The following is a 27967-nucleotide window of genomic DNA, read 5'->3' as shown; positions in this document are numbered from 1 at the left end:
TTTTATTGTATTTCAACTCTGCACTTTTGTACCGTTGCTCTGTGTAGCTAAGACGGGAGTGGAAAGAAAGGCCAGCCAAACAGTTATAGGAAAGCTCTTAAAGTGATTCCTCAATGTTGATAAAAGCATTTTTAAGAACTGCACATCTTTACAGTTTACTGCTGATAATCATGCTCTGTATATATACATATATATATGTATATTGTGCTCTGTATATATACATATATATATGTATATTGTGCACATGCACAAATAAGTTCTAAATGTTGGCTGCTCTGTAATGCTTATGCACCCATAACTAACTGCTCATGCTTCTGCTCTAATCCTGAACTGTCAAATAGCTGAACTATTTCAAATAAAATATTTTAAATTTGAAATGTTCTTGTCACAATATTGACTTTTTAATTTGCTCAGCATTAGAATACTGTTGTACCATGAGATAAATGGTGTCTTGTTACATAAATAACTGTAGAGTCTATAGCCACAGACCATTTCTTATCCTTCTTTCCTCCCTTCCTTTAATAAGAATGTGACCCTTGAAAAAGAGAAATTTTTTTTGCCTGCATGGTATAGAAACTTAATCTTCAGGAAGTTCGATTGAAGGGACTGGTGAAGAACTGAAATGCTGTTCTGCTTAAGTGTTCAGTGTGGATACTTATTATAGCTATTAATATAGGGAAAGTGCTTGCCCTGGTAATAAAACACAGGGTAGTGAAGGGACTCTACTTTTATGCCCCCTTCTGCTAGACAGAAGTAAATTACTTAAATAAACATCTGCTCGGAGGTTAAAAAAGCCTCTTTAAAATAGAAATAGCAGTACCACATCGGTAGTATTCCAAGACAAATGTGTTACTAAGAGGATGAAAGGATGAATAACCATGAATCTGTTATGCAATTACAGACGAGACTGTCAAAAACCCCTGCAAAACAATATGATACATACTGGGAAGTTTTATTAATGTTGTACTGAAGAACTCATGCTTTTTACTGTCCACTTAAATTTAATATAGTAGAGTCAACCAAATGATGGACACTGATGAAAGTAGATGTATCTAAGGAGAACATTGTTCATTCCATGCCAGTAGACTGTTACCTTCTACTGCTAGTTCCATAAGAGACTCTTTAGGAACCTATTGCACCTTCTTGTTTTAAGGTATTTGCCATTCAGTCCACTCATGCTTATTTTGCAATAAAACTGTTACATAGATGACACTAAACAGTTATTTCCCCATCTTTCACAGTTAGACTGTTGCATAAATATAGAGTGCCACCCTAACTCTTATTTCAGTTCTGTTTTCCATGGATTAGATTGTAAGAGCTGCACTTAGTCCATGTGTTTCCATGGAGTATTTCAGTGCTTTGGACTGAAATGGGAACATTATGATCTTCTGGTGTTTTAAACAAAAGCCTCTAGGAATGAAAACAGTCAAGTTTATACTCTTTAATCAGCCTAGTGACTCTGATTCTGTCAGAACACTTATCTTACTGAGATACTAGGGTTAAAGAAAATCTGAGTGTCATGGACAAAATAAGGAATGGCTGTTCGGTTGGTATCTTTTGCAGTACAGGAATTAGGAAGAACTGCATTATAATAGTAGGCAGCAGGTTCATGGAAACAAGAAGTGTTTTATAAACAACTGACAAAGGCTGTTGTGTTTGTTAAAAGTTTCCATTGATCCAAAAAGTGACTGGAGAGTTTTATGAAAGACAAATATGGTGATGGCTATTAAATACAGAGATAACATCTTCTACCTTGAGCTACAGATCTGTAAAGGCTGGGCGAGCATTGTGGTATAATATTAGTCATGTTACGTGGAAATCACTGAGGGTGGCAGTCTGCATAAATGGCACTACAGAATATACCTGAAGATAAAATTAAAGCAACATTAAAGGCATGTCACAAGATTAATTAAACCCATGTATTTAATGATATTAATTAATATTAAAATACCTCTTTAGGTAATGGAATCTGGTTTAATTTGTATCCTTTTGTGCCAGGAAAATATTTCGGTGTCTGTTAAAAAAATCTGGATTTCTAGAATACAGAAACAAAAAATTATCAGTCCTTAGACATACATGTATTTTGTATAGATTAGATTAGATTTGCACTCCTATCAAATATCCAGTCTTCAAGTAGAGAAAAATGTTTTATACCCTTATTTGCCCCACTAAAATCAATGTCTTTGTTTTGAATTATTCATATAAACCAGAAAACAAATAATTTTCCAAATGAAAATATCATCTGTACAGATTGTGCTATTAGATCATAGTCAACTTATTAAAGAGCATTAGTGCTGCTAATTCTAATTCTCTCTTTCTCACTCTTCCCTCTTCTCTACTCTTAAAAGACCACTGTTTTTGTTACAGATCATACCACTACAAAGTGTTTCAGTTCTGTACCTGCCCCTTTGCATTTGCAGATACTTTATGCTTTTCAAATCCTACTGAAACTTCTTTCATGTTCTACTCTGTGAAAGCCTTATTTCTTAATCATTGCATGTTCTAAGCACACAACCTGAATTAATCATTTTCCTTGTTTTTTTATGTAATGACAGGTAGATCAGAAGGTGAACAATAAGAAATACCATGAAAAAGGCAGTGGAGGGTCACACTAAATGTTTAATCTTTATTGCTGAAATAGGTTGAGAAACAGATGAAGTGAAAAGGAAGTACAGGACTCAGAAGTGTCCTTTCTGTGAGGAGCCTCTTAAACTGTTATTCATCTGCCTAATCTGTCATCCACTGTGAGACAGTGGACATTTTACTACTTAAACCTGTAAGAATGTTTAGTACTACTAATAAAGTGTATTTAGAAATTACTAAAGTGATTGGAATCTTGGATTAGCACAATGAAGTTTAAAATAAATGTTTGTATAATTCTGGAAAGTAGGGATTTTGGTATTTCCTAACTTTCATTTTATAAAATGGTCTTAGAAGTTTTCTTATCTCTGAAAAAGTAAGAATTGTCTTTGTGATATGTGAATGAAATAGCTTTCAACTTGTATCTGTGAAGTAGGAGAGACAGATGTGTAATCTGAAAATGTGATGAGGATCTCAAGAGACTCATCTCAGCATTATCTTGTGCCCCCTACAATGCTAGCAAAGATTTTCATAAACTCCATTCATTCCTTAGGTCCTCCAGTATATTCCAGTTGTTTCTGCTGGTTTCTCAACAAGTATCCTCTTTGGACTCTTCATTAGGCTTTAAATACCATGTTGGATGATGTTGTTTACCATTTGCTACCTGAAGTACTAGAACAGTGGGTTGTATGTTGCCATGCATTAAGTTTGTTGACTTCAAGTTAGGCAGTTCCTCTGATCTTACATTTTATATGATTTGCACAGACATAGTAACATATGCACAGTGAAGCACTGCACTTTTGCATCAGTATTCTAGAGCAGTAACACGTTAACTTCTAAATTGGCTGGGATCTTAGAACTGTAATTTTAAGTAACATGGAGAACTGTAAAATAATAATTACTAGTTAATCAGTAATTAGGTTTGGTGCCTAACATATTTTACATGAAGTGTTATGTTCAGAGTGGAAACTAGCGGTCTCCTATGCCTCATGCTTTGAGAAAGTTTCTAATGAATAGCAGATTAAACTAAGCCACAAATTCATTAATGATTGTACCACTAGACTCTTTTTCCAAACTTGGTTTCTGCTTTGATGAAATGTGTGTCTGTGTGTCTGTGCCTCTCTGAATTCACAGTATACTTCAAGTACTTGCTAAGAGGCATGTGGCTCAAGGACTCCTACTATTGTATCAGTGTCCTAAGAATTGGACAGTAGAAAACTGTCAACCAACTTCTCTGTCTTCTGTGGTCTGAACACTGAAAATGAAGTTTTAGCTAAACAAACAAGGTCTTGCAGCAAGAGGTGGAAATACGTAATGTAATACTTTGTATACTAATATAATACTAATTTAATACTGCAACTACACTCACAAAAGTGAGACTTCAGCAAATATAATTCTTGAGAAATCAGTGCTTGAGATACTTCATTTTAATTTTCAACTGCTATAAAAAGATTTAATGACTGTTTTCTGTTCCCCTGTGCTGCCCAGAGTCCAATTTTGAAAGTGTATAACCAATGGTCAATGGAGATCAAGCAAGAAGACTTCTGCACTGATGTTGTCTTTAACTACAACTGAATGTTCAAAACTTGTGCTTAATAGCTACTGTGCTGGCCATTAAGTCAGCAAGTCCCTTTTTGCAAATTTATACCAAAATCCTGGTTTTGTTTTTTAACACCTCCATGCACCTTGCTTTGACTTTATAGGAAAGACTTCTGTAAAAAGAATGAGGTTAGTGCTTCTAAGCAAGTACCTCCATGGAGCACCCTGTTTGGGGGCTTTCTGAGGTCCAAGTGGCCTCTAGCCCAGAGCTGTAGGCTTTAGGAAGAGCTGTCAGGCTACTTGCCCAGTTCTGGCACTGAAACTTGGTGCTATGGAGAGTGTCACCAATGCGGCATGCTCTGCTCCTTCTGGAAGCTGTGTGGGAGTCCATGGTGGGATAAGCCCCAAATTTGTGTATTGTCCAAACAAGCAGACTGCCCTCTGCTGGACAGGGCGAGCAGCAAAGAGTGTAATCTAATTACTGGCAGTATTCCCTGAGGAAAAGGAAACCTTGTGTACAGTAAGGCACTTGCCAGAGAAAACAATTATAAAAACGTATGGAACAATGGTGAAATTTAGGTGGGGGGAAGGGGGGAAGGAATGAATTACAAGAGAGCCAGTAGAAACCTAGTTGTATTCCAAACCTTCTTGCTCAGAATATGCAACATTGTTGGATACTGAGTGGAAGGGAAAGAGGGAAGAGGAACAGGAGAAAGTTAGGGGAGCAGGAGGTTAATAGCAGGTTGAATACCCAGGACTGGAAAAAATTTCTACATCTAAGCTGTAGTCACTCCCATCTGCAAAGAAAGGACTGAATTTATGGGCAAGCAATAATGCAAAGGATAAGAGAGATATGAAAATCCAAACATGGATGCATTTCAAAAGTAGATATAACTTCAGTATAAGGGGCTTATAATGAAAAGATCTGCACAAAATATTTCAACAGTGTTGCAGAAGGTTGAAGTTGACATTATCAAAGCAAAATTAATTTTTCCGCTGGAAAAATCAGGTGAATATCTGAGAAATCTTGGATCAGCTTATCACTATAGTATTGTTACATACCTCAGTTAGATTGATTTATCCCTAATGTTTGTTTAATTATCTGTATCTTTAGGAAAGCTAAGCAGGTTGCTCACAGCTGTATTACACATTGCTACTTCTGTTTTCACAGTACGTTTGGCCCTCCTGAACTTTCAGGCTCTCAATTTTGCTCTGTTGCACCACACTTGGTAAAAACATGGTTCTCTCCCTACTTCTTCCATAAAGCCGAAACTTCATATGCACAACATGCCTTCACGTGCTATTAAGACAGCAAGTATGTGTTCTTTCTCTGTGTGCCCTTTACTGAGAAGCCACAGAATACAAAATGTAGCAGTGAGTTTCCCAGTCACCTTCAGAAGATCATACTCACCTAGAAAAGGAACATGAAAGCCCAAACTGTGGGAACTGAAGAAGGAGAACAATCGTGTCTATGGAAAACATTGGCCTTCATTTACTCTTTAGCTTTTGTCACCTAGAGTTTTCTGGATTGAGCATAATATCAGGTCTGGATTAACTTTTAGAAATGATGAAACGTACTTTTTGCCTTCCCATTCACACTGCTTTAAGATCAGTAAGCACTGATCTTTCCTTACAAAATTAAAAATGTCCATTATCTGGAAGCAATGCAGTTGTGCAGAAATACAGGGTTGGTATTGGAAAACCATAGCTGAAATTCTGTGGAAGATCAATAAAAGTAACATGCATTTGATTCCTGACTAGTAAGAAAATCTGGATGTGAATTCACTGTGGAGGTCTTGGCTACTAAGTAGCTTTGTAAGTAGCCAGGGGGGCTCATGTTTGTCAAGTAATTGTTGAATGCTATACATTCAGTAAGTAGCTATTTTATGGAGGAAGTTTTAAATTACATTTTATGATAACAAGTTGTTAAAGGTTTATGGAAACAGCATTGCTAATTTTATATGCACTATTTGGAGAGCATCATCATGGAAGCAATGAACGAACATGATTTCCTTTTCCAAGTGAAATTGTTGCTGCAGTAGAGATAACAGGTTGCAATTATAATGACAAGCAATTGAGATGATTTGAAGAGAAAGTATTCAAAGTTAAATATTTCTGAAGTTTCTGTACTTTATGTATGTGAACTGTGGTAGTGCTTCCTGAGCTTGCCTTTTCTTCATAATTAGAAGCAGGTTACATTGCTCCTGGTTGATAAGCCATTAGTTATTAGTTTGGTGCTAAATTTGCCCTTGTACCAAATGACCCAAAGGGGAAAAGCTGTCTGTTTGATTACAATAATAATAGCTTTTAACAATTGGATTTACTTAGCTAGATGTTAATTGATCCACTTACAACCTTCTGCAAAAAGAGTTTGTGAATGTTACACAAGACTGCAGGGAGCTTCAGGCAAAAATTAGAAGACGTGGTGAATTAAAGGTTATGAACTGCCAAGTTCTATTGAAGGAAAACTACATTTCAAAAAAGGTCTCAGTCAATGCTGAATGTTAAAAGTAATTATGCAAAGTTTAATTGTGGATAGTTGTGTGAACCATCTCTATTGTGTAGTTTCAATTTTCACATGAGAAGGAAAATATAGGTGATCTGAAAAAACTAGTATCTGTTATAATGAGAAGTTGGAGTTCATTCTTTATTTTCCATTGTTATCTTGCTTTCCTTGGGGCTGAAGAGTGGAAAGGTGTGCATGGTTTTGAAATCAGTAATTTAGAAACTTGAAGGAAAGAAGTTTCTGTGTCCAATAATCTTTCAAGAAAAACAAATAACTGATGCACTGAGATTTGGCAACTGGGATATCCCCAGCCTTGTGTAAGGCAATAAATAACATTTTAAGTAGACAGGTATTTGCAATTTTACTTAGAGCATAGCAGTATTTTTAACCTGAGATACACAGATTTCTGATCCTTTTCCCTCCCTCACAACCTTCTAGAGTATTTAACTGCAACCAGTTTTGACCTGTCCCACTCCAAGTATGAGAAAACTTAATCACCTTTAACTGCTGGTCTGTATATTGGTCAGGAGGAATATGCATATAGCTGTGGAAACATCCCTAAATGGCTAACACACTCTTCCAGGAGAGAAAAACAGCTTCTGCATGTGTATGCTTGACTAAAGTATAATTTCCAGAGTCTTCCTTAGGTGTATTGCATATTGCCAAGAAAAAAACTACAAGGGAACCTAAACAACTGCATTACATATGTCTGTAATTCTATGAGCCACAGCTGCTGCAATAGTAACATAAGAAGTTACAGAGAGGGCTTATTTTCACTTGTTTATCACATATGGATGCTTAAGTCTTCATGGATAATATTTTCTGTGTATTTTCTGTTGTAAAGTAAACCCCAAAACTTTACAAAACTGAATTAGGTATCCATTGCAGCACATCTGATGCTACACTCACAATATGTATAGTATGGCTGAAATACCATAGTTAAGAAGTTTAGCATCCTTGCTGTACAAACTTTATAGTTTACAATGACTGTTTCTGAGCCTCCATTTCTTCATGTTAGATCAGGCTGCTAGTTTTTCTAACCAGGCTTAATAATAGTGCGTGTATTAAAACTGCCTCTGTTTCATTGAGAATGGTGGCATTTGTTCCCATTTACATGTCTAAAATTGTTCTGTCTCAGTGCTGGGTTCCCAAAGAAGGCAAAAGCAATGCTATGCACAAGAGCTGGCAGCAGAGTAGGGAAAGGTGTGTTCCTACTTTAGGCAACCTCAAACTCTGCCATAGTGACTTCCCCAATGATTAAGCCCCTGAAAATGGTTAATAATGGTCATTACAGGACACAATTGTAATACTGTGTCATGTGCTAAAGGTTTGATCCAACCAGGCCCCTGTGTCCTTGCGTCTTTTTGAACTTGATGCAAAGTGGTGCTGTTAATTGTATATCTGGTGTGTCAATAGACTGAAAATACGGCAATTTGGTTTGCAAATTACTGCTACTATAATCAGTGACTAAATAAGCACTGGAAACTGCTAGGCCAATGCTTTGTTACACACATAGTCTGCATGAGAACATGAGGACTACAATGGATTGTAAAAAAATCTGCATATTATATTGTACAAAGCAATGCTAGTCAAATCTTTTGTGTGGACTGTGTAGAATTATATACAGTTTCTAGCAGTGATCTTACCAGTACTTTCTCCAGAATAAGAAAAAAAAAAAAAAAAAAAAAAGAACGGGCTAAAGCAGTTGGAAAAGAACTGCCCCTTGGCCATGCATCTGTAAGTACTGTTTTTCCAGACTATCGATCCATACCTTTACTTGTTTTGATTTGAGCAATCAGATTTTTATTTTTGGTAGGATACTTTTCAGTGAAGTACTGCTCCATTGGAGCTGATGGTAAAACTCCCACTGGCTTCAGTGAATTCATGATTGAAGTGTAAGCCAGATACTACAGGTTTCATTCATTTCCCTACAACTACAACTGAATATTGAAAAGAAGACTACCTGAAAGCCCCTTGCTAAGGCTATGGAAGGGTGATTTTCATTTTAAGTAAAAAATTAGCTTACAAGGTCTTCAACTCTAGTATCTCGTTCTATACCAAACAGCCCTATTTTGGTGTAGTTAATAATTACAGTACACACACATTTATAGTAATCAGTATCTTTAATTGGCAGTTCTAAAAATAGTTTTATTTGCGGTTATTTCTTTAAAATGATCTGTTAAAAATAATTTATTCTAACTATACAGTTCTAATGTGATCTTCGTTTCTGTATTTGCTCTTATCACTGATGATGTTCATTACTAGCATTTGGAGATTTGGTGGCAAGTCTGTAAATTCTACCGTTCTTCACTTCTGTATCAGTAGTAGGCTCACTGTACCTTCTTAAAAACCTGCTTACACTTGACTCCACACACTCTTATTTCCTAGGAAGAGAAAATAATTTAAAAATACAACTTTTACATAGAATTAATGCATTATACATTCATGTGCATGTCCATCTTAATTTAAATCCACAATTTTCTATCAAATTAGATTGGGTAGCTTGTACATATTTTAGCCTATTTTTAATCCTAAAAGAAACCAGCTGGTTTGGGTTTGTTTTCTGGTGAAAGGCAGAGAAGGAGAAGTTATTTTGGGATCTCGGATCTTAAAGGGTCAAACATGTTCCTGGTGCATTATTCTCTATTTGCAGTATGTTCAACTGCTTAGGTCTTTGAAATGAGCATTCTCTATTTTGGACACATGAAGAAGGTATCTGGGGATGGATCTGAATAACCAGTTCTGGATCTGTATATTGATGACTCGTAGTTCAAACCTACAAAACCAGAAATCAGCTGAAAGCCCACTCTAGCAACACAACGAACATGGCTAGAAAAGGACAGGTAATTGTGTACAGAAGATTTCATCTAGATCTATAAATCACAGCACAGCAGGGAGTTTTGACTGAACTTGACCATACTGGATGCCTGATGCTGCCTACTGTTCTTTTGTGTTTCACAAGAGCTTTTCAAAAAACCCTACTTGCTAGTCCTTGGATCATCGTGAACTGTGCATAAGCATCTTGGGCACTGATTTATGAGCCCTATTGCTGTTTACCTAATCTCACTGAAGATGCAGTTTAATCTGCTCCATTCCTGAAACTATTTAAGTTAGACCTGAGAAACGCACAGAATATGTGTGGAGGTGTTACCTGGATTTGGTGGAAAAAGAAAAAGGGGTGGAATTTCTTAAGGGACATAAAGACAAAGGTTATGTATGGCCTATCAGAAGGGATGTACTTTCTATTTCAAGATAAGACTTTTAATAAAGCTGTCAGAATATTCTGAGTGAACAGGAGGCAGAGTTTCTTGGGAAGTTATGCACATTTTCTCAAGGGAGACTTTGATAAAATGGCATATTAAAAAAACCTTACACTAAGTCAATAACCTTATTGGCATGTGTTGCTAATCCCTAGTAAAAGAAAGTGCTTCATGATGAATTGATGAAACAAGCAGACTGATACAATAACTTTCGTTAGGACCTGTTTTGTTCACTTCTATATATATCTATATAGATAACCCAGAAGAAGGAGTGTGCAATAAGGGTTAAGACATCTGCTGACAGTGACAAAAACCTACAGAGCAGAAGCAATCAATACAGTAGAAAAAGGCAATAAAACTCAAAAGGAAATGGAGAATGGTCAAATAAGTCACTCACATAAAATAGAATCTAAGGAGGAAAAAGAACTACAAAGTACAGACCATAGAATGAAATGGGGAAAATAGGAGGCAATAAACTACTAAAGCATGTAGTACTACTTTCTACAGAACTGTGGAAAATTAAATTAACACTTGGCTCATTGTGCAAAGTTCAATAGGATCATAAAGCTATTGAAGTATCAGTTTTGTAGAGGTAACTGCCCATTGTATCAAAGGACTCTCAAGAGTACAGAACCTAGTAATCTTAGCTGGTCAAAAACAAGATACTAAATGGGACTCTTTTAGTGTATGTTTAATGGAGAGAGTTACATTAACAAGGGTTCAGAGAAATAAAGAGGACATCTTTTGAAGTTCATGAAATATAAAGTTATGAAATTGAAATATTGGGGACTGGCCTCTAACTTACTTTGTTACTTCTTTTGCATGAAGTAACTTTGTACTGACTTTTGTGTACATGTGAGACAGATTGTGATAAATGGTGTGAGTGCCAATGAGAGCATGGATGACTGCATCAGCTGGCAGGTATGATACAGAACTCCTCACAGCCTTCTGAAAAAGCAGGCTCAGAACAGTCAGGTTACCTTGGGGTATGTAAAGTGGCACTAGACAGATATACTTGAGCAACTGAATCTGAACTTATACTTCTAAAATCAAACTCTTGACAGGTATAGAAAGTGGTCAGGCCTGGAGGTCCATGGCTAGGTTGCATGGCTAGAGCATAAATCAGAGGAAGGATAGCAGAAATCAGGGCCAAAGAAATTGGTGACAGGAAATGGGAAGAGATAATGACAGCGGAGCTGGCAAGGGACAGAAACCAGGATGCCAATACAGAGAAATCCAAAAGCAACTAGTGCTGTTGCTTCATATATTTACACATAAGTGCAGTTGAATTCCTAGGCCAGACTTCTATAGCTAATTGCAACCTGTTTGCCAGCAAAGAATCTGAAAGGGCTGATGCGTGGTTCCATGGCACCAGCTGTTGTCAAGCTGGGAGGTAGCATGGAAGTACTGTCGTGTGTTTGTGTATAGATAGAAGGAATATGTATACACAGGGAATTCTGGAGTCACATTTTTATTACTTCCCCCTGCTATTTTCAGTGAGCCGATGACCTCAGCTATAAAGTGATCACTTACACAGTAACGTTCTCCCTACCTGCATTCTATGGAAATTGTGTTGAGTAATAAGGGGTTTGGGGTACTTCTGTAAAAAATTCATAACTGCTACTGATTTGAATATTTAGAGAACATCCATTTAGACTACTGAATGACAATAGTACTGAACAGTGAACAGAAATGGAGGTTGGATTTTATTATTTCAGCAGGAAGACTGCCTTTTGCCCACACTGATGAGACAGTGAGGATGCTATGAAGAGCTGTGTGAGAAAAGAATAGGCATCTTCTTTCAGATCCTGTTAACTTAAAAAGATAAAAATTATGATCTGAAAGAACATGACATTTCAAAAAATTAATTGCTGTTTTAGTTCTCTAGGCTATAATGCAGTCTGCCTGTAATTATTTTAAAAGAACAATGGTGTATTTTCCCCTTATGGCTTATTGTTGGATGCATAATTTCACCAGCTCCCATACTGTGTATTTCACGGACCGTATGAAGGACATTCTGTTAAATGTCTTCCTCATTGTAAACATTTCAAACTGGTGTGTCTGGACAGACAGTTAATACAGTAAGAGTACTGCTCTGAAATCAAACAGTCTTTGTAAAGGACATAAAAGCTTAATGGCTCCAAATGAAGTAGTTGCTTTAGAAACAAGTTAAATGCTGCACCAATACATAATTATGTCAAAGTAAGCCAAGGTAACAGCCCACAGCCTGCTGCATTACACTTAACCATTTTAATAGATTGGCATTTAAAAACTGTTACATGATCTTACCAGGTGCATTTCATCTCCTTCAATCCACTGGGTCCAACCACGACCTTCTTTTTCTCCATTCTGTACACAAAGAAGCTTATCTCCATCCCAAGATACAGTGGTCTAACAAAACAGACATGTTCAGTGTTACTGTAGTATTGTCTGATATTATGATTGGTTTCCTTAAAGCAAAACTTCTCTCTAACATAATAAATAATTAATGTATCTCCTAAGAAGAATAACTGTAGAGTGTTGTAACACTTAGGATAATTACAAAATTAATTAGCTTAAACAGAAGGTTGCTGGCCAGCTGCCTGTCAAAACCTGGAAGGATGAGATAAAGCTGTTAAAAGAAAAAAAAATGTTAAAAAAAATCATTGTGTAAGAGTGCACTCCTCTCTCCCTGCTGACAAATACAATGGCAGAAGGGGTGTGCAGCCTAACACTGTATTTGCAAAAGAAGCTGAAAACTTGGGATTCGGGGTTTTTTTTCCACCATAAGAAAGATTCCCCAGCTGCTAAACCTGAAAACAGTACCCACATACTGGCAGCTATGGATGAACAAGGCTTTCAAATCCTGAGCGGTTTTCCCCATGTCTTAAATCTGCCTTCCATTATCAAGCAGAATGGTTTGGAAATATCAGCAAATTGGTAACTTTGCCAGCATCCTGCTTTGTGTAACTGTAGCTGGAGAACTGCTTGAACCAGGACTGGCAGACTAAGAAATAGTGAGTAAGGTATTGCAGGATTCAACATAGCACTTTTGTGAGTATTAGTGCTGTCTTGAGTAGTTCAGTAGAACTTGATTCATAAAAAAACTTCAATGTAGCTTGTTACTCTGGTTAGTCTTTACTGACAATTTGCCTTTCACGTGTCCCTAAGATAAAGAGAAGCAATACTCTAAAATATTTAAAGAGGGAAGGGGAAGAGCACTGACAATTTGTGCTCCATGAGGATAGTTTAACATCAATATTAGCACCTGGCTTTTAAACCAGCTTGCTTGAAGTGAATCTGAGGACCAAATATGGAATTAATGTCTACCTTGTAAAAGTCTTCAGCCACTGCATGTATAAGTAGTCAAATACAGAGAGAAGATGAATTCTGACTTATCATTAAAGGAAAACCTACTGGATACATCATGTGTAGTTTCTAAGAAAAGAAGTCAGCCTGCATTTGTCATTCCGGGAACTAAAACCTGTTCAACATTCAAGGACTATACAGCCCTATTTATTTAATTTGTGTATGTCACAAACAATTAATTCTTAATTGATAACCATGGTAGCCACTATCTTTAAATGAGTACAGCCCAGCAGTCTCCTCCCCTGGGATGCTTTAGACTAAACAAGCATGGAAAATGAATGACTAGAAAGAGTGCCAGCACAGATAATCATATGCAAGGCATTGTTATTGATCCCACATAGTCTATTTGCACCATATGGGGTCTCTGAAAGACACACTCATGTGTCCTTGCTAAAAATCTCTCCATTTTGGAAAATGCATTCACAGGTTCTTCTGTTTACTCTCATAAAAGGATGTATTTAAATTGAGTAGTAGATAACATTTTAAAAAACCCATATCCTTTTAATATATAAAATGCTAATGTAGGAAAAAACCAACACGTTTGGGTAAAGCTGTAGTTAATGTGGTCATCACCTAAATCCTCTTCCATAGGAGACAGAAGGTAACAAATTATACTAGTCAAAGTGAAAAATGTTTAATTTTTAAGTTAGCATAACTAAGAATTTCTCATGATTCTAAAAATTAATGTATCAGAAAATGAACATAATTTCTACCAATGACTTATAGATGTGAGGGATACTGTGGAATGAAGCATCTCTATATGTGACTTTACTTAGTAACCACACTCATTTTTATCCATGGAGTATTAGCTCAGCATAGTTTAATTAGACTAGCTTAATAGTTAAATTTTGTGGGTTTATAGGTGAATCCAAAGGCATAATTATAAATAAAGTAAGATCCAACTTTATTTGTACTACTAAAGTTTGAAGTAAGTTCTGGAAGTGATTAGTCTTGATAATATTCACTAGCTTAGTACACTTGGAGGCAAATGTTTGTAGCAGTGCAAGGAAATGTTAACTTTTTCAGCCTCCAAGGGTGACTGAAATTGTTTCATCTCAGAAAACAACACACTTTTTTTCTCTGACTTTCTTTTTTCTCCAGTCAAGATTAGATATTGCTTTTGGCAATTTGGTGATAACCACAGATTATAGTACCACAGACTGTTAACCAATCTGCTTTATCAGCCAATATTCTTGGCTATCATCCTCTGCTTCCCTTTCAGAAATATATATACTGAAGGGACAGGAGTAAACCATATAGTTCCAGATTTTTGTGTGTGGCTATTTTGCTATGAATGTTGTAAAGGACAGAATATATTGCAGGAGAACATAATGTCCTCCTCTTTGTTAGCAGGAACAACCACTTTATGACAGCAAGATTAACCAGTAGCATTTTTTCTTTTCTTTTCCTTTAGGTCAAACTGTAATGTCTCTTATAATAAAAGACATAACTAATACAGAAGATAGAAACTTCTCTTCTAACTCAGATTGAAGTAAATTCTTCCATTCCAAATATGTCTGTTGAGACACACATTGAGTATTAGTTGAGGTTGGAGTTGCTATGGCTGCTAATATTCCACCCTTTGCCAACAGCCGAGATATAGCAATGCTTGCCTTAGAACATTTCCAAATAGCTGAGTCAGAACATAATAATAATATTCCAAAAATACCACTGTAGGACAAATGTTGGTAAATATAATCTCTTTTGTTGTATGTAAGAGCAAAGATTTATTTTTTAAACTTGGATCAGGATATCACCATTGTATAACTAGGAGTCAAACAGCTGAATAAACTAGTAAGCTAGTTCTATATGAACCTTTAGTTGCTGTTTTCCTCTCCCAGCACATACTTACTATCAAGATAAAGGAATGCTTCACCTTCTATATAATGCAACTTCTTAGAAAAGTAGGCTTTTATAATTAATCTTGTTTGCCACCATTTTGGTAATAGCATTACCTAAGGTTTGTCTGATTACAGAGACTGAGCTATTGTCTCCTATCTGGAATGACTGAAAATCTTTACCAGGGTTTGGTGAGCAGAGCATCCCCAGGCAGACAGTTCCTATTCTTCATCTTCCTCCACAAGCAAAAGGAGCAGACAAACTCTGAGGACACTGGAAAGCTGCAGTTTCCTGATGGCAACAGAACCAACTAGATGAAAATATAGTATTTCTCTAAAACTGAAGGCTTCTGCCTTTCTGAGTATCTCGTACTACTTGTAGGATAAATGGAAGACTTCATTTATTCCTTTAAACTAGGTAGTACATAATCTAGTTTGTCATAAGGAAGCTTAAGTTTTGCTTGCTTACTGCCTGATCATACTAAAATTTATGAATACTTCTCAATTCAAATGCATATAATTCTGTAGGAAACTTCAATAGAATATAGTGATTAATTTGATTAGTCAATAGTGTGATTAAAAATACTGAAGGAGCACAAGAGTTAACAAAGAGATAAATAAGAAATTGCCTCAATTTCACTTTTCTCAAAAATTCTAACCACCAATATTGCATATCTTTTGGATTATATACTCTTTGTTCTTGAGGTGTAATAACAGACGGAGTTTCTCTGGGAGATGAAGAAGCCTTTGAAGCTTCAGAAGACAAAAAATGTTTACATTTTCTTTAGTTTTATGATATGATTTCTGTAGTCTTACACTACTTAGAGATCTTTTTATTACTTGGCCATTCACATTTGTTAGTGATTTTATCTCTCTGTATTACAAAGATTTAAATACATGTGCATAGCAACACCATCTTCCTGAAAATTAAAGCTAGAAGAAATGATAATTGAAGTATTATAGTCACTGTTTTCAGTTATGAGTCAAGGTAGAATTATTAAATGAAATATTTAGTAAAAGCAAATCTGTTGACTATGCATTTTCTCTAGTAGCAGCAACAGTACTGAAATCTTGCAGAATTACAACAGATACTACTTCCAGCTTCTATTGGCAAGTCATATTGACCCACAGCCAGAGATGCTGACCTGTAATTTACTGAAAGAGTCATCAAACTATTTCATCAGAGAACTTTGCATTTCCCAGTGAGGTCTATGTGCAAAAACATTCGATGCTGGCTGTAGGCGATGTTTCTCATTCCCATGTTGGCTATTCCTAGTGCGTGTGCTCCATCTCAGTTGAGTAATTCTCTGCTTATGAGAATGACCAGTCATTTAACAACTGTAATTATGATTTAAGAAGGAATAAGCAATGGAAAGTAATTGTTTAGGTCAGATGACATAGGAAAATCCAATTTGAGCTGTGCCCTGTATTGTGAAAATATCCCAGAATTTTTAGTCAAACATGGTAATATATCCCAACAAGATATTTAATAGTTTTAATTCTAATGAGGATAATCAGAGGGCTGCAGCATCTCTCCTGTCAAGACAGGCTGGGAGCGTTGGGGCTGGAGAAGAGAAGGCTCCAGGGAGATCTTAGAGCAGCCTTCCAGTAGTTAAAGCTACAAGAAAGCTGGGGAGGGGCTTTTTACAAGGGCATGTCATGATAGGACGAAGGGAAATGGCTTTAAACTGAAAGAGGGTATATTTAGATTAGGTATTAGGAAGAAATTTTTAACTGTGAGGATGGTGAGATTCAGGAACAGGTTGCCCAGAGAAGCTGTGGATGGCCCATCCCTGGAATTGTACAGGGCCAGGCTGGATGGGGCTTTGAGCAACCTGGTCTAGCGGAAGGTGTCCCTGCCCGTGGCAGGGGGGTTGGAACTCTGATCTTTAAGGTCCCTTCCAAACCAAACCATTCTATGATTCCATGAACAGCTTCTCAAGATCAAGCATTTTCACCTGTACTAAGTATCAAAGTGATATAAAAACTTCTGGTAAGCAGTCTGCAGGGGAAATTTTCATCAAATTAAGTGCTGATGGAATAAACTAATATTGGTATCACAGTTACACTGTATTTTGTCTGTGAAGACGCGTTCTGTAATGTTGCAGCCACTACCTATGACCTGTAGAAGGCGTGCTGCACACTGTTAACAAGGGCTACAACTATGTCTGGGGTCTGTCATCTCCCTATCCTGTAACTCCTTTTATCTCATCAAATCTGCATCTGGCAGGCTGGTGACAGACAGATAAACTACTGAGAAAACAACAACAAACCCAACAGAAAAAGTAGTGGTAGGATTCCTGGACTGCATCTCAAGATAACTGTTGCTGGACAAAGGCCATACATATTTAGCCATCCAGTAGCTAGGTCGAATGATAAAGTCTATACCAACCTTTCCTTCCCTTACTAACTTCAGTTCAACCCTGTAGGAGCACTTACAAATCTAATCTCCCACCTCATCATTCCTGTTTGTAGCCATGCAGCAACAGAACTCCTAAAGTTAACGCATAGGAAGTAGCTGGTAGTACAATACAACTCATCTCTCAGCTGCTTGCAGGGCTGGCAGTTACCACGTCTCATAATAGGTATCTATAGCTACGTGACTCTGAAATGTGTTCATACCATTACAAACTCGCTCAGACTGTTATTGTCTGTACCCGACTGATAAGTGTACTGAAGTTCACTGCAGTCAAAAAGTGAGACACTTCTAGAAGCAGTATTTTGCTTCTGTGATTGTCAGTATCTCCATTGCTAGCAAAGGGTCTTAGAACTGGATTGACAAATTTTAGATCAAAGGGTAAGCTGCTGTCAGATAGGATCAGATCTTAAATGTTCAAATTCCTTATTTTGAATGCTTGCTCGTAAGAGTAAGGAAGGAAAGCAATGACTAGAGACATGTTCCAGGTAGTAGGAAAGTAAGTGCCAAAGCTCCAGGCTATGTAGGTGGGAAGAAGAGTAGAAGCAGTATTTTGGACAGTGCATAATCTTTTATTTCTTAGGAATGGTGGATTTATTTTTTTCTTACTGAAATAAAATTGTATACAAATACAAAAATAGGAAAACTTTTGTATATCCTACGCCAGGAAAAAAAAAAAGTAAAACCCAGCACATTCAATTCACTTTGTGCAAGAAACAGAATCAATTCTAAGACACTGTTTAAATTAATGTGTATAATTGACTTAACCTTTGCGTAATTTTAGCAAGATGAAATTGTACATAACATTAATGGTTTGTCATTAAAAATTGGATTTGTTAAGTCTGGTTCTCAGGCTTTCAGCGGATTCTGATTGCACACTCTGCATTCTTAATTCTCTGAGCTTTTTAGGATTCACAAAAAGCTGAAATGCTAAGCCCATCCAAAACCATCTCTCCTACAAAGCTTCATATGTTCACAGCGGTTTTGTGAATAACTAGATCAAGGCTTCTGATGAGTCTCAGGTTTTACACATGAATCCAGCACTGCAAAATTTGAAGTTAATGACATCTTAAATTATATGGCCAAAGATTCTAGAGATCTCATTTGATATCACCATGCAAATGTGCTGAGCATATCACTTACAGGTAATAAACAGTAATGGCAAAAGAGCATGCAGTGTGAAACGAGGCAGAAAAAAAGAAACAGCTCCTCTTTACTAAGGCACAGAGACTGAATGAACTAGAGTTTTAGACAGCCTGAGGCAGATCCAAGAGTGGACCTGTTCTCTGGAGCCTCAGAAGGGTTGACTGGAAGACAGTTCTTCACTTGTGGACAGCAGTTTGTAAAAGGTCAGAAGTATCAATAGGAAATTATTCCAATAAGGAGCTGGGGAATTTACAGTACTGCAGAGACAGAGGGCATAGGATTTGAGAGAAGACTAGTATATACACACAGGCAATGACAGAAAACCACCTCCCAGCAGCAGCCAATCTAGAACAATGCTTGTTCCAACAAAGTACATGAGAAAACACTTACAAGCCAAAAAGAAAAAGGACAGCATTTGAAGAGGTAAAGAAAGAAAATAGTTGAATCAGAGGGATCAAGTAAAGACATATTGCTGATCTTGCATCTTACTAGACAAGCACAATTTATTTTGAGCTTTCTCAGCCTGTGGGGAATCCCTACTGGAATTCCAAGTATTGGAATGTTGTTTGTTGGTTGTTGTTTTTCTGGCAGCAAAGTCTTCATTCCAACACCTACTCTTAACTAGATTAACAGCTGTGAATTCCATTTGTGGAACTGACAAACACTGCTTAAAACTGCCTAAATATGTAAATAAGCTTCATGAGCCATGTTATTTTGCAACAGGGCTTTATTCTGAACTTGCAGCAGTATAAATCAAATGATGACTAGAACAACTAAATTCAGTTGCCTTTTTCCTGAATACAAACTAGAGAGGAATCAGTTTCACATTAGGTATGTTTGTTAGTTAAAACAGAGCCATGATCAGTTTCGAAGAACTTACCTCCTTTCACTAGGATATAGCACATGTAACTAGCACTGGTTTGTGTGACAGACAGACTGGTTAGGTGCCTATGAACAATCCTTATGTGGCTGTCTTAAATGTTAAATGACTGTATATTTTCAGGAAGATGGTAAGATTTATGACAGATCTGATGAGTGAATTCTACAACTCCCAAATCCTCCTTACCCTACCACCCCAACAAGTTTTAACTATGACTAAAAATTATATCAGTTTCAACAATAGAACTCTGAACACCCAATTGATAACTTATCTAGTTCTACTCTGCTTTTATTCTGTTTTGGTTAACTAAATGATTAACATGAACAATTTCCCAACTTCAGTTTCAGATTCTGTTTACCAGTCCCCAGTCATTGTCATTTCCTTTTCTGCTTCCATGTAAGAAGGAAATGACTATGCCAAAGAGCACAAGGCTCTGAATTACTGAAGCATCCTTCATTTGCTTAACTAAATACTCAATTCTAATGTAACTAATGCCATTTTCAGTTATCCAAGAAATTCTCCTGTTCTATATTTAGAACATAGAATCTTCCTTGATTTTTTAATCAGATCACTTGCTCTTAGTCTCTGTCAAAAGATAGATTCATTCTGAATAGCTTGAGCTAAAGCAATTCAGTCTCATTCAAATGCTTGAACAGCACATAAAAATTATAATGCAAAAACCTTCCCTGACTTTAGCAGCAAAATGATTAGAAAAGTAAAATTTTAGGGAAGTAAGTTTTGCAGTTGAGCTATCCCATTCTCGATCTGCTTTGAGTCACTGGTTGCAAAGACTTGGAACATGAAACTTCAGCCTTTGTTTCAGCCTTTAAGTTTTTTCAGCTTTTTAAGACTTTTGATTGATGTACTAAGCAAATACACTGTGAAGGCACATAAGGTTAACTTTTCTGCTTTAGCCCCATTCTTATGTTTACTGGTACATATTTCACATTGCAGATGCTTCCTCAGCTTCACTGTTTATTACTGATGGTGAAAAAAGAAGGCAAAATTATCTGGTGATGAATGAGACACATTTGTAGATGGTTTTCAATTATTGTTGTTTCAATAACGTCTTGCCTCTTTTGTGCACAGTAAATTTTTTCCACAGTAAAGTTTATGTGCATGAAACAAGATTTTATATTTAGTGCAATACCTGAGATGCTCATCAAATTAATAGCAACTAGAGATTATAGAATTTACCTTAAAAATTGAGGATTTTTTTTTATGACACTGGAGCTTTACTGAGAACGAAGACAGCAGGATCAAATAGTTCAGGAAATACCAAAGCCATAGTTATCCATTTAACTTTGAATTTCTGTCTTTGTACACTATACATCTAATGCATGTTACCAATTAAAACCAAACTTCAAAGTAATGGGAACTTTATCACATGGTCTGAATCAAACTACGCACCATGTAAGAAATAATGTAATACAGTATCAATGTTCTAAACTTCTTAATACACCATCTAACATGCACCTTGTAACATTTGCAAAGAAGAATAAAAGATGCTCCTGAATACATAAACTTTCATTTTACCTTTGTAGTCCAAACTGCCAGATTTTTAACAACTCTAAATATTAAGTATGATTAAACTTGCAGAAACATCTTTCACAAAATTGCTAAACAAACAGAGAAATTCTTCTTTAATTTTTATCTAGGAGAGAAAATCCCTGTGGAAAAGCTCCAGGAGAAGGACAATAGCATTATGGAGCTAAGTGAATGCAGATGTCTTGTTTGCATTTCTTAAGAGACCAGGTTGTGCTGCAGCTTGCTCCATACATGCGTTTAGCAATGCTTAGAACACACTGAATATCCGCTGCCTTCTTGGAATTACCTTGCACTGTGATCAGTGATCTCCCCTGTGTCCGCACATCTGTGTGGTCAACTAGCCTAACCTTCTGTTTTACAAAACAGAGAAATGGCATCTTTAACTTAACTAGTAGGGCTTTTGAGTTTCTCAAGATTCCAAAGTAGCAAATTTTAACTTTAAAACAGAAACAAAGTCTTTAAAGGACCTAAAATCACCAACTACTGTTACCTATACCCCTTAAGAAAACAGAACCACCTAAAATCATGTGCATACACCAAAGCAACAGTTAAAGGTCAAAAAAAAGACAAACTGAAACTGCTAAGGTTTATCCAGCTCAATTAAGTCACTGTTCCAGAAAGTTCAGACAAGCTTCCAGGAGTGACCAACTATACACAGATGAAAAAATCCTAACTGAAATGAAGGAGGGGGGTTATACTATCACAGGAGTATCAATTCCTACTGTCATCGACTCACTTCCAAAGTAAGTATCAGCAAAACGTTTTAGCCTTTACTCATCACAGTATTGATTTGGAATTATTGTAGCTACACTCCACACTGACTGAATCAAAGATGTGTTCTACAACTGAAAGGTGAATATAATTTCAGTGAATTATACACAAGATTTAACCTGTGCTAATACTATTTTTACTGATACGTTAAGTCTAGTTAGTTGATATATTCTTCATTAAAAGAAAAAATTATCTATACCTACTGGATGAATTAACTTCTAAGGTTATTTTTGCTAGTCTCCTGATGATTGCTCTGCTATATAGATTAATGTTTAATGTGTAACTTGTCTTACTGATGTTACTTTGTACTTCTCATACATTGAGCTACTTGGATAAAACTTGCCCAGTAGTCTGCTCAGTCCACAATATAAATAACAATAATTGGTTCACAATCTCTCCCATTACACAGGTTGATTATTAACAATTAAGCTATTTATGGCATGCAGTTTCAAGCTATAGATGAGAAAAGGACGATATTCAACCTTTGCTTTTATGGTGGTTTCCTTCATAACACCACTCAGGGAGCGGTCCAGTATCTCTTATATCACCCCCATGACCCTTCTCTCACAAGACTCCTCCTGGAACATTGGAGTTATTTTGTTGCTTAATAACTGCAAGTTTTGCCTGACATCATGGTTATCAGATTTGAGCTGAAGTGCCTTCAGAAAGACAGCTTCTTGTACTGTTTTGTCTTTGAGAAAACAGAGGTCTGGTAGAAATCTTTAATAAGGTATGATACATTGCTACAAGGCAAATAGAGAATCAGTGATCAGTGACCTTAACTGTACAGCTGCCATTGGTATCTGTTGTTGGACGCCACCAAGGGACATGGAGGATTTCTGAAAGTTTTTGTGGTGTTATGTGCCTAAGTCAGGGTTAGTGACTACCCTTTGGGAATTTTTTTTGAGAAGGCAAGAAGATCCTGGTATCTTCTGCTTCCAAGGCTGAGTAAGCATTTTGCACTAAACAGCCAATAGGTGAAATATTTAAGCAACCCTTGGAAGTAGGATGAACTAGGTTCCACTCCAAAACAAATAGCTGTTGTAGCGACTATAATAATAATTTTCTAATTTCACCTTCCTGGTTCAACATTTTGAATTCTTCCTTATCACTCAAATTAACAAAATAGGGTAGAGAATTGTGGCCTTGTACAAATAATGAAATAATTAGGGTGTTTGTCAGGAAATCAAGAGTTGTGTCTTACTTCTGTTCACCATTTCAAAAGCAGAACTAGGCAAGGACCACATTTTCCTGTCTTCTGAAGCTGATTTTTCAGCACAGTGGCTGGCTGACACATTTCATAAGAACTCATTGCAGGTACATGCTAGACAGCCTCAGAGCATAATTACTTCATTCCACCATGTAGAGGATGTTTTAGTCCTCCTTTATATGGAGTTTAATGGTATTTAAGTACAGATAATGCTTAGATGGAGACATTTCTGTACACACACAAACCAGTAATTCACAGACGCAAACACTCAGGACTTCAGACATTTTTAGTGCCTAAGCAGATGTTTTGAACATTGCTATCTCTGACAGTAATTTGGCTACCTAAGTCTAAGTCCTCCTTTGGGCTCATAACTGTTCAGTGGATCTGGACTTCATTACCCTGATTAAGAGCCCTCCAGCTGTCAAAAATGCATGATGACATTGGCGTACCTTCCTATACAAATACACACTGCTTCTCCCTTCTGTGAATATTGTATTCTGCATTCTGTCATGCTTCTAGCCTCTGTAACAAGGAGTACAGAAAGATTAGTTGAGGCACTTGCTAGCTAGCTAGCCATTCTTTTTTTTTCTGATCTTCATGATCTTTCCCTTTCCTGCCATCACCAGAGCAAAAGCAAATTTTCATATCCTAGTGGTAGTGAATAGTACCGGTTTTAAATGGCACTATCTAAGAATGGAAACCTATTAATTCTCTTTTATGTGATTTCTCCTCTACAGGCCCCCGTGAGATAATTTTCTTTTGCTCATCAGCTTCTTCGTTGTGGGATATTACAGGTGTCATGCCTTCAAACTAACAGGAAAGAACTTGGTATTCTCAAGTTTTTCCCTGTTAATTGGTATTTATCAGTCATAAGTCAGAAAATATTGTCTCTCTGGCAAGCTCATAAGGCAGAATCCTCAGTGTTTGCTTATTGATTGCAATAAGATTTGTTTCAGTAGCCTAATTAATGCATCTACTCTAATAAATACAGCCAGGAAGGAGCACGCATAGGAACAAGAACAAGAAAGAAAAGTAAATTTCTGAGCAGTTGGCCATTCTTGTGGATTTCCTTTACTGTAAAACATTATTCAGTGAAGAGATTCTGAAAGTCTGAACACAATTGTCTTTTTGACTAACAAATATCCGAGTATAATTCAGTAACATTTCACTGAAGTTATTATTCATTCATTCATTGTTTCGTGCTCCTGATTAAAATTAGCTTTCCTTTAATGTAAAGGCACGCTAAAAATTGTCTGCAGATATTGGCAAACTGAGAAGTACAGAAATAGCCACACAAAATGGTTAACAGATGTGGTCTGTGAAAGGCCTCAGATTATTAATACTCTTTTTTTTTTTTTGTCCGTTGTTACAGTTCTAATTCTTACCATGCATTTGCGATCATCCACCCCAGCTAAATCCTCCTCAAACTCCTTTCCTACATCAAATTCCATGATGTAGTTTCTAAAAGTGCTTAGAGTTTTAATGATCATATGATCCCCATTCTGAAGGATTTCTTTGTCAGGTTTTAGCAAGTTTGCTATTTTTCTTACAGCAACGTTTACATCTGAAAAAGAAAAAGAATTATTTTAATCCAGTAAAGTCTACCACAAAAAGAAGTTTGTAGCTCTTCGGAGAACTAAAACAAACAAAGATAAATGTCCAGATCTTTCAGGCCAGCTTTGTCACCAGGAAAAAGTACATAACCTAATTCTTTTAACTTCAGCAAGTTAATGTTTTGATTTTCTGATTATGCAAAATCCTAAAAAATATCACTTATATTTGACAGTTAATAAGGCCTTCAATATTTTTATAGAAATACTAGCACTTTACATCAAATGCAAACACACGATATTGCATTAGGTACACCATTGTCTTTGTTACACATAAAAAATTTACTCTTTTTCAAATTATGGTTGTTTTTTAAAGTTTGAAATCTGTCACTTCTTCAAGCTATGTAGTTTAATCTCTGTTAATGAAAGCTTCAAGATGGTAAAAAGTAGAGGCTGCTTAAGACAAACCAATTTTGCATAAGGCAATTCTTAAAGTGCATTCCCCCCCAAAATATTTCTCACAAAAATGATTTATGGCTGTACAAGAAAAAACAGATTAATGTAAAGACTAAGACAGGTTGCATGTATTGATTATTTATTAAAGAATTACAAAGGAAACCTTACCCAGTGCTTTCAGATACTCCTCAAAATTGTCATTGCTGACCATTTTCCAGTAGCCATTGAAATCTGCAGGCATCCCTGCTTCAGGTAATTGTCAAATCAAAGTCTCAGAACAGTGTGTTGATTCTGCACCACACAGTTCACTGCCTTACTTTGCGGCAAGTTTGAAATCTGGTTTCTTTTATCTCTTTTTTAGACCATGTAGCTATGCAAGTCCTTCTAATCCGATTATTGTTGAAGTGTTGCCTTTAAACCCTTCCACAAGGCTGAACCTCTGCAATTTCTAGTGACAGCAGGATGACTTGATTTAAATAGAAACATTCACCTTCCACATAACTTCCATAAGGGTTCCGATTATCTTGAGATACATTTTAGCCATATTACTCTTCATTTTTCATGCCACTCAGAAAAAAAAATACCCTTTTAAATAGCTTTACATTAGGATATTAGCCAAAGCTATATAAGTGCTTGTGTGGTTTTTTTATGGCAAATCTTTCTTCCTTGAATATGTTCTTACTACTTTATGCCACCTACTCTTTAGAAAATGATCATACAGACTCAGTGAAAGCGATTTGTCTCTGGCATTACTTTCCCTTGTTCCACAAGCTTCTTAATTCTAGAGAACCAGTGGCCACCTGAGCACTCAAAAAGAGCCAGTTAGATGGGAACTTGTGTCAAGAAGCAGTGGTTAATCCTGTATATCGCTACTGAATGTATGCTTTCAGTTAATTTAAGCAACATTGAAACACAGAAGTAACACTTTATGGATTCTGTAGTTTTTGAAGGTGTCTTCTGTCAAAAATAACATAGACTGAATCAGGAGACTAGGCAACCAACACAGAATGATTTTTCTAGCTAACATTAGGGCTCAAATACTGAGACAGCCTCTTAGCTATTTTCATTTATTTTCTACTATGTATATTCAAATGGTACAGCTGAAGTTCCTCTTGGATATGTTATCTACTCCAGAGCTTCAGCAATTACTTACTTTTACAGAAGACTCTGGATCAGAGAAGCAAAGAAACCCACTTTAAATCTGGGGATGAGGACTGTCTGTCATTTGTGAATCTGGAGGCTTAAAATTACATGAATGGTACATGCATTTTTAAGTGCTTGCATGAAAGAAAGATTTATTTCCACCTCTTGTCCAAACTGCCAAAACACAGGAAGTTATTCAGGGTCCTAAAAAGTCAAAGTTTAGCAGTGTCATATATTTAAATAAATATATATAAAAAGAAAAGTTATGGTTAATTTTATCTTGCTGCTTCATAACAGTAAGGCATCTTCATGCTAAAGCTGTCTGTAGGATTACAGAATTACAATTCAGGAAAGTACTATGCTTGACCCTTAAGTGTTACCAGAGAGTCATATTTACTGTTAAGATCTTATTTCTTTTATTTTCACAAGGAAGCTGTTCTTTATATATTTTAAGCTACACAGCTGAACATCCCAATTTCCAAATACAAAAACATGAAGTTAAAACACCACAGGAATGAATGAAATTTTGGACTGATGTACATTAACAAGAAATAAATTTTGAAAGAACTTTATATGAAAAAATGCCAGGTCTGCCCACTTCACACACTACAGACATCAGTCATTTAGTGGGTTTACTGTTGTGTTACACAACTTAAGAGGCTGAAGCAAGTCACCTTCATTCTTCCGCTCACTCTCTTCCGTGTAGATATTATGCTGTGCAATGTAGGATATAACAGAATCTGGTATAAGATATTTTACACTTAACCCTCTGCACAAGGCATAGCGTATCTGTGTTGCGCTGATTTCATTCTGAATCCACTCTTTCACCAGAAAGATATTGTGCTGAAATTTAGTTAGAAGGTCTGATTCATTAATATACTGAGCAGGATCAGAGCCAGCACGGCTAATACAGACCAAACCAAACTTTTCCACAATTTCTTTGATGTGTTCTTCCTTCCAGAGATTAGGGGTCTTAAATGTCTGTAGAAAATCAGCCCCACAGAGTAGCTTTAATTCTGGTAGACCTGGAAAGACAAAAGGAAATGAGAGACTTCTACACTTGTTTGGTTTTCTAGGAAGTTTACACTTAAAACTGGGGTTTTAATTCTTAAGTTTTTTGGTTTTGTTTTGGCTTTTTTTTGGTCTGGTTTGTTTTCTGTGTTTTTTTTTTTGTTGTTGTTTGTTGTTTTTTTTGTTTGTTTGTTTGGTTGGTTGGTTTGGCTTTGGTGGTTTGGTTTTTTTTAATCATTTACCTTTACTCCGGTTTTCTTTCAAGAAGTTGCAAGCAAAATTTAGTTTGGATTTTATATGTTTGGTCACAATTACTTTATCACCTAGTTCATCATCACTCAGTGTATCAAATATTATCTGTACAATGTTAAAGGAAAATTACTCCTCCACTCAAGCAAGCCAAAAAGGGGAAGAAGCAAATAAAGAAGATAATTATTTTATCGCAAGGACTAGACTTGGTTGAACCAGGCTACTGCACTCCAGTCTGCTCTGCTTGTTTTGCTCAGGTACTGTGGGACCAGCCCCAGCTAGTGTGTCCCTTGCCTGCCACTGTGATGGCTGATGGCTCCCCATCCCTTAGGAAGCAGCTGCCCTACGGCACTCTGGCACACAGGCACAATGTTTGCATGCTGTCACATTAGCCAGAGAACAACAGAATTTCACCTGGGTTTGTGCACCTATATAATCTAAAACATGACAGACTATTTAATCTAACTACCCTTACTGGTAAAATAAGCTGGTTAGTTGACCTACTAAGTTTTATTT

General features: G+C 36.5%; 2 protein-coding genes across 10 annotated transcripts in view; both read right to left on the bottom strand.

Moving 5' to 3' along the window:
- Positions 1 to 245: 245 nt before the first annotated feature.
- RBP1 (retinol binding protein 1) lies at positions 246 to 25324 on the bottom strand. Its single transcript, XM_080410352.1, has 4 exons — positions 25217 to 25324; positions 24428 to 24606; positions 12175 to 12276; positions 246 to 9009 (listed from the first exon to the last, which is right to left on the bottom strand). Exons 1-4 carry the CDS (start codon positions 25287 to 25289, stop codon positions 8956 to 8958), a joined length of 408 nt encoding a protein of 135 aa, XP_080266478.1. The 5' UTR covers positions 25290 to 25324; the 3' UTR covers positions 246 to 8955.
- NMNAT3 (nicotinamide nucleotide adenylyltransferase 3) overlaps positions 18039 to 27967 on the bottom strand; it is a 41403-nt gene continuing 31474 nt past the window's right edge. For all 9 annotated transcript variants that reach the window (XM_080410343.1, XM_080410346.1, XM_080410350.1 and 6 more), the window contains one exon: positions 18039 to 27216. In XM_080410343.1, coding sequence (XP_080266469.1) covers positions 26807 to 27216 — 410 coding nt within the window. In that variant the 3' untranslated portion in view covers positions 18039 to 26806. The remainder of the gene's footprint in view (positions 27217 to 27967) is intronic.

This window comes from Falco punctatus, assembly GCF_963210335.1.
Source record: "Falco punctatus genome assembly, chromosome: 13".
Lineage (NCBI taxonomy): Eukaryota > Metazoa > Chordata > Aves > Falconiformes > Falconidae > Falco > Falco punctatus.
The sequence above is the reverse complement of the archived record's forward strand: the minus strand, read 5'-3'. Positions and strand labels throughout refer to the sequence as shown.

What these genes read in the sequence shown, in the direction of transcription:
- RBP1 (XM_080410352.1), bottom strand. Translation starts at nt 25,289, where the DNA reads ATGCCTGCAGATTTCAATGGCTACTGGAAAATGGTCAGCAATGACAAT. An exon ending in GGAGTATCTGAAAGCACTGG is followed by an intron (nt 24,607 to 25,216) that starts GTAAGGTTTCCT and finishes TTTCTTTTTCAG; the next exon opens with ATGTAAACGTTGCTGTAAGA. An exon ending in AAGGAGATGAAATGCACCTG is followed by an intron (nt 9,010 to 12,174) that starts GTAAGATCATGT and finishes TTCTCTTCCTAG; the next exon opens with GAAATAAGAGTGTGTGGAGT.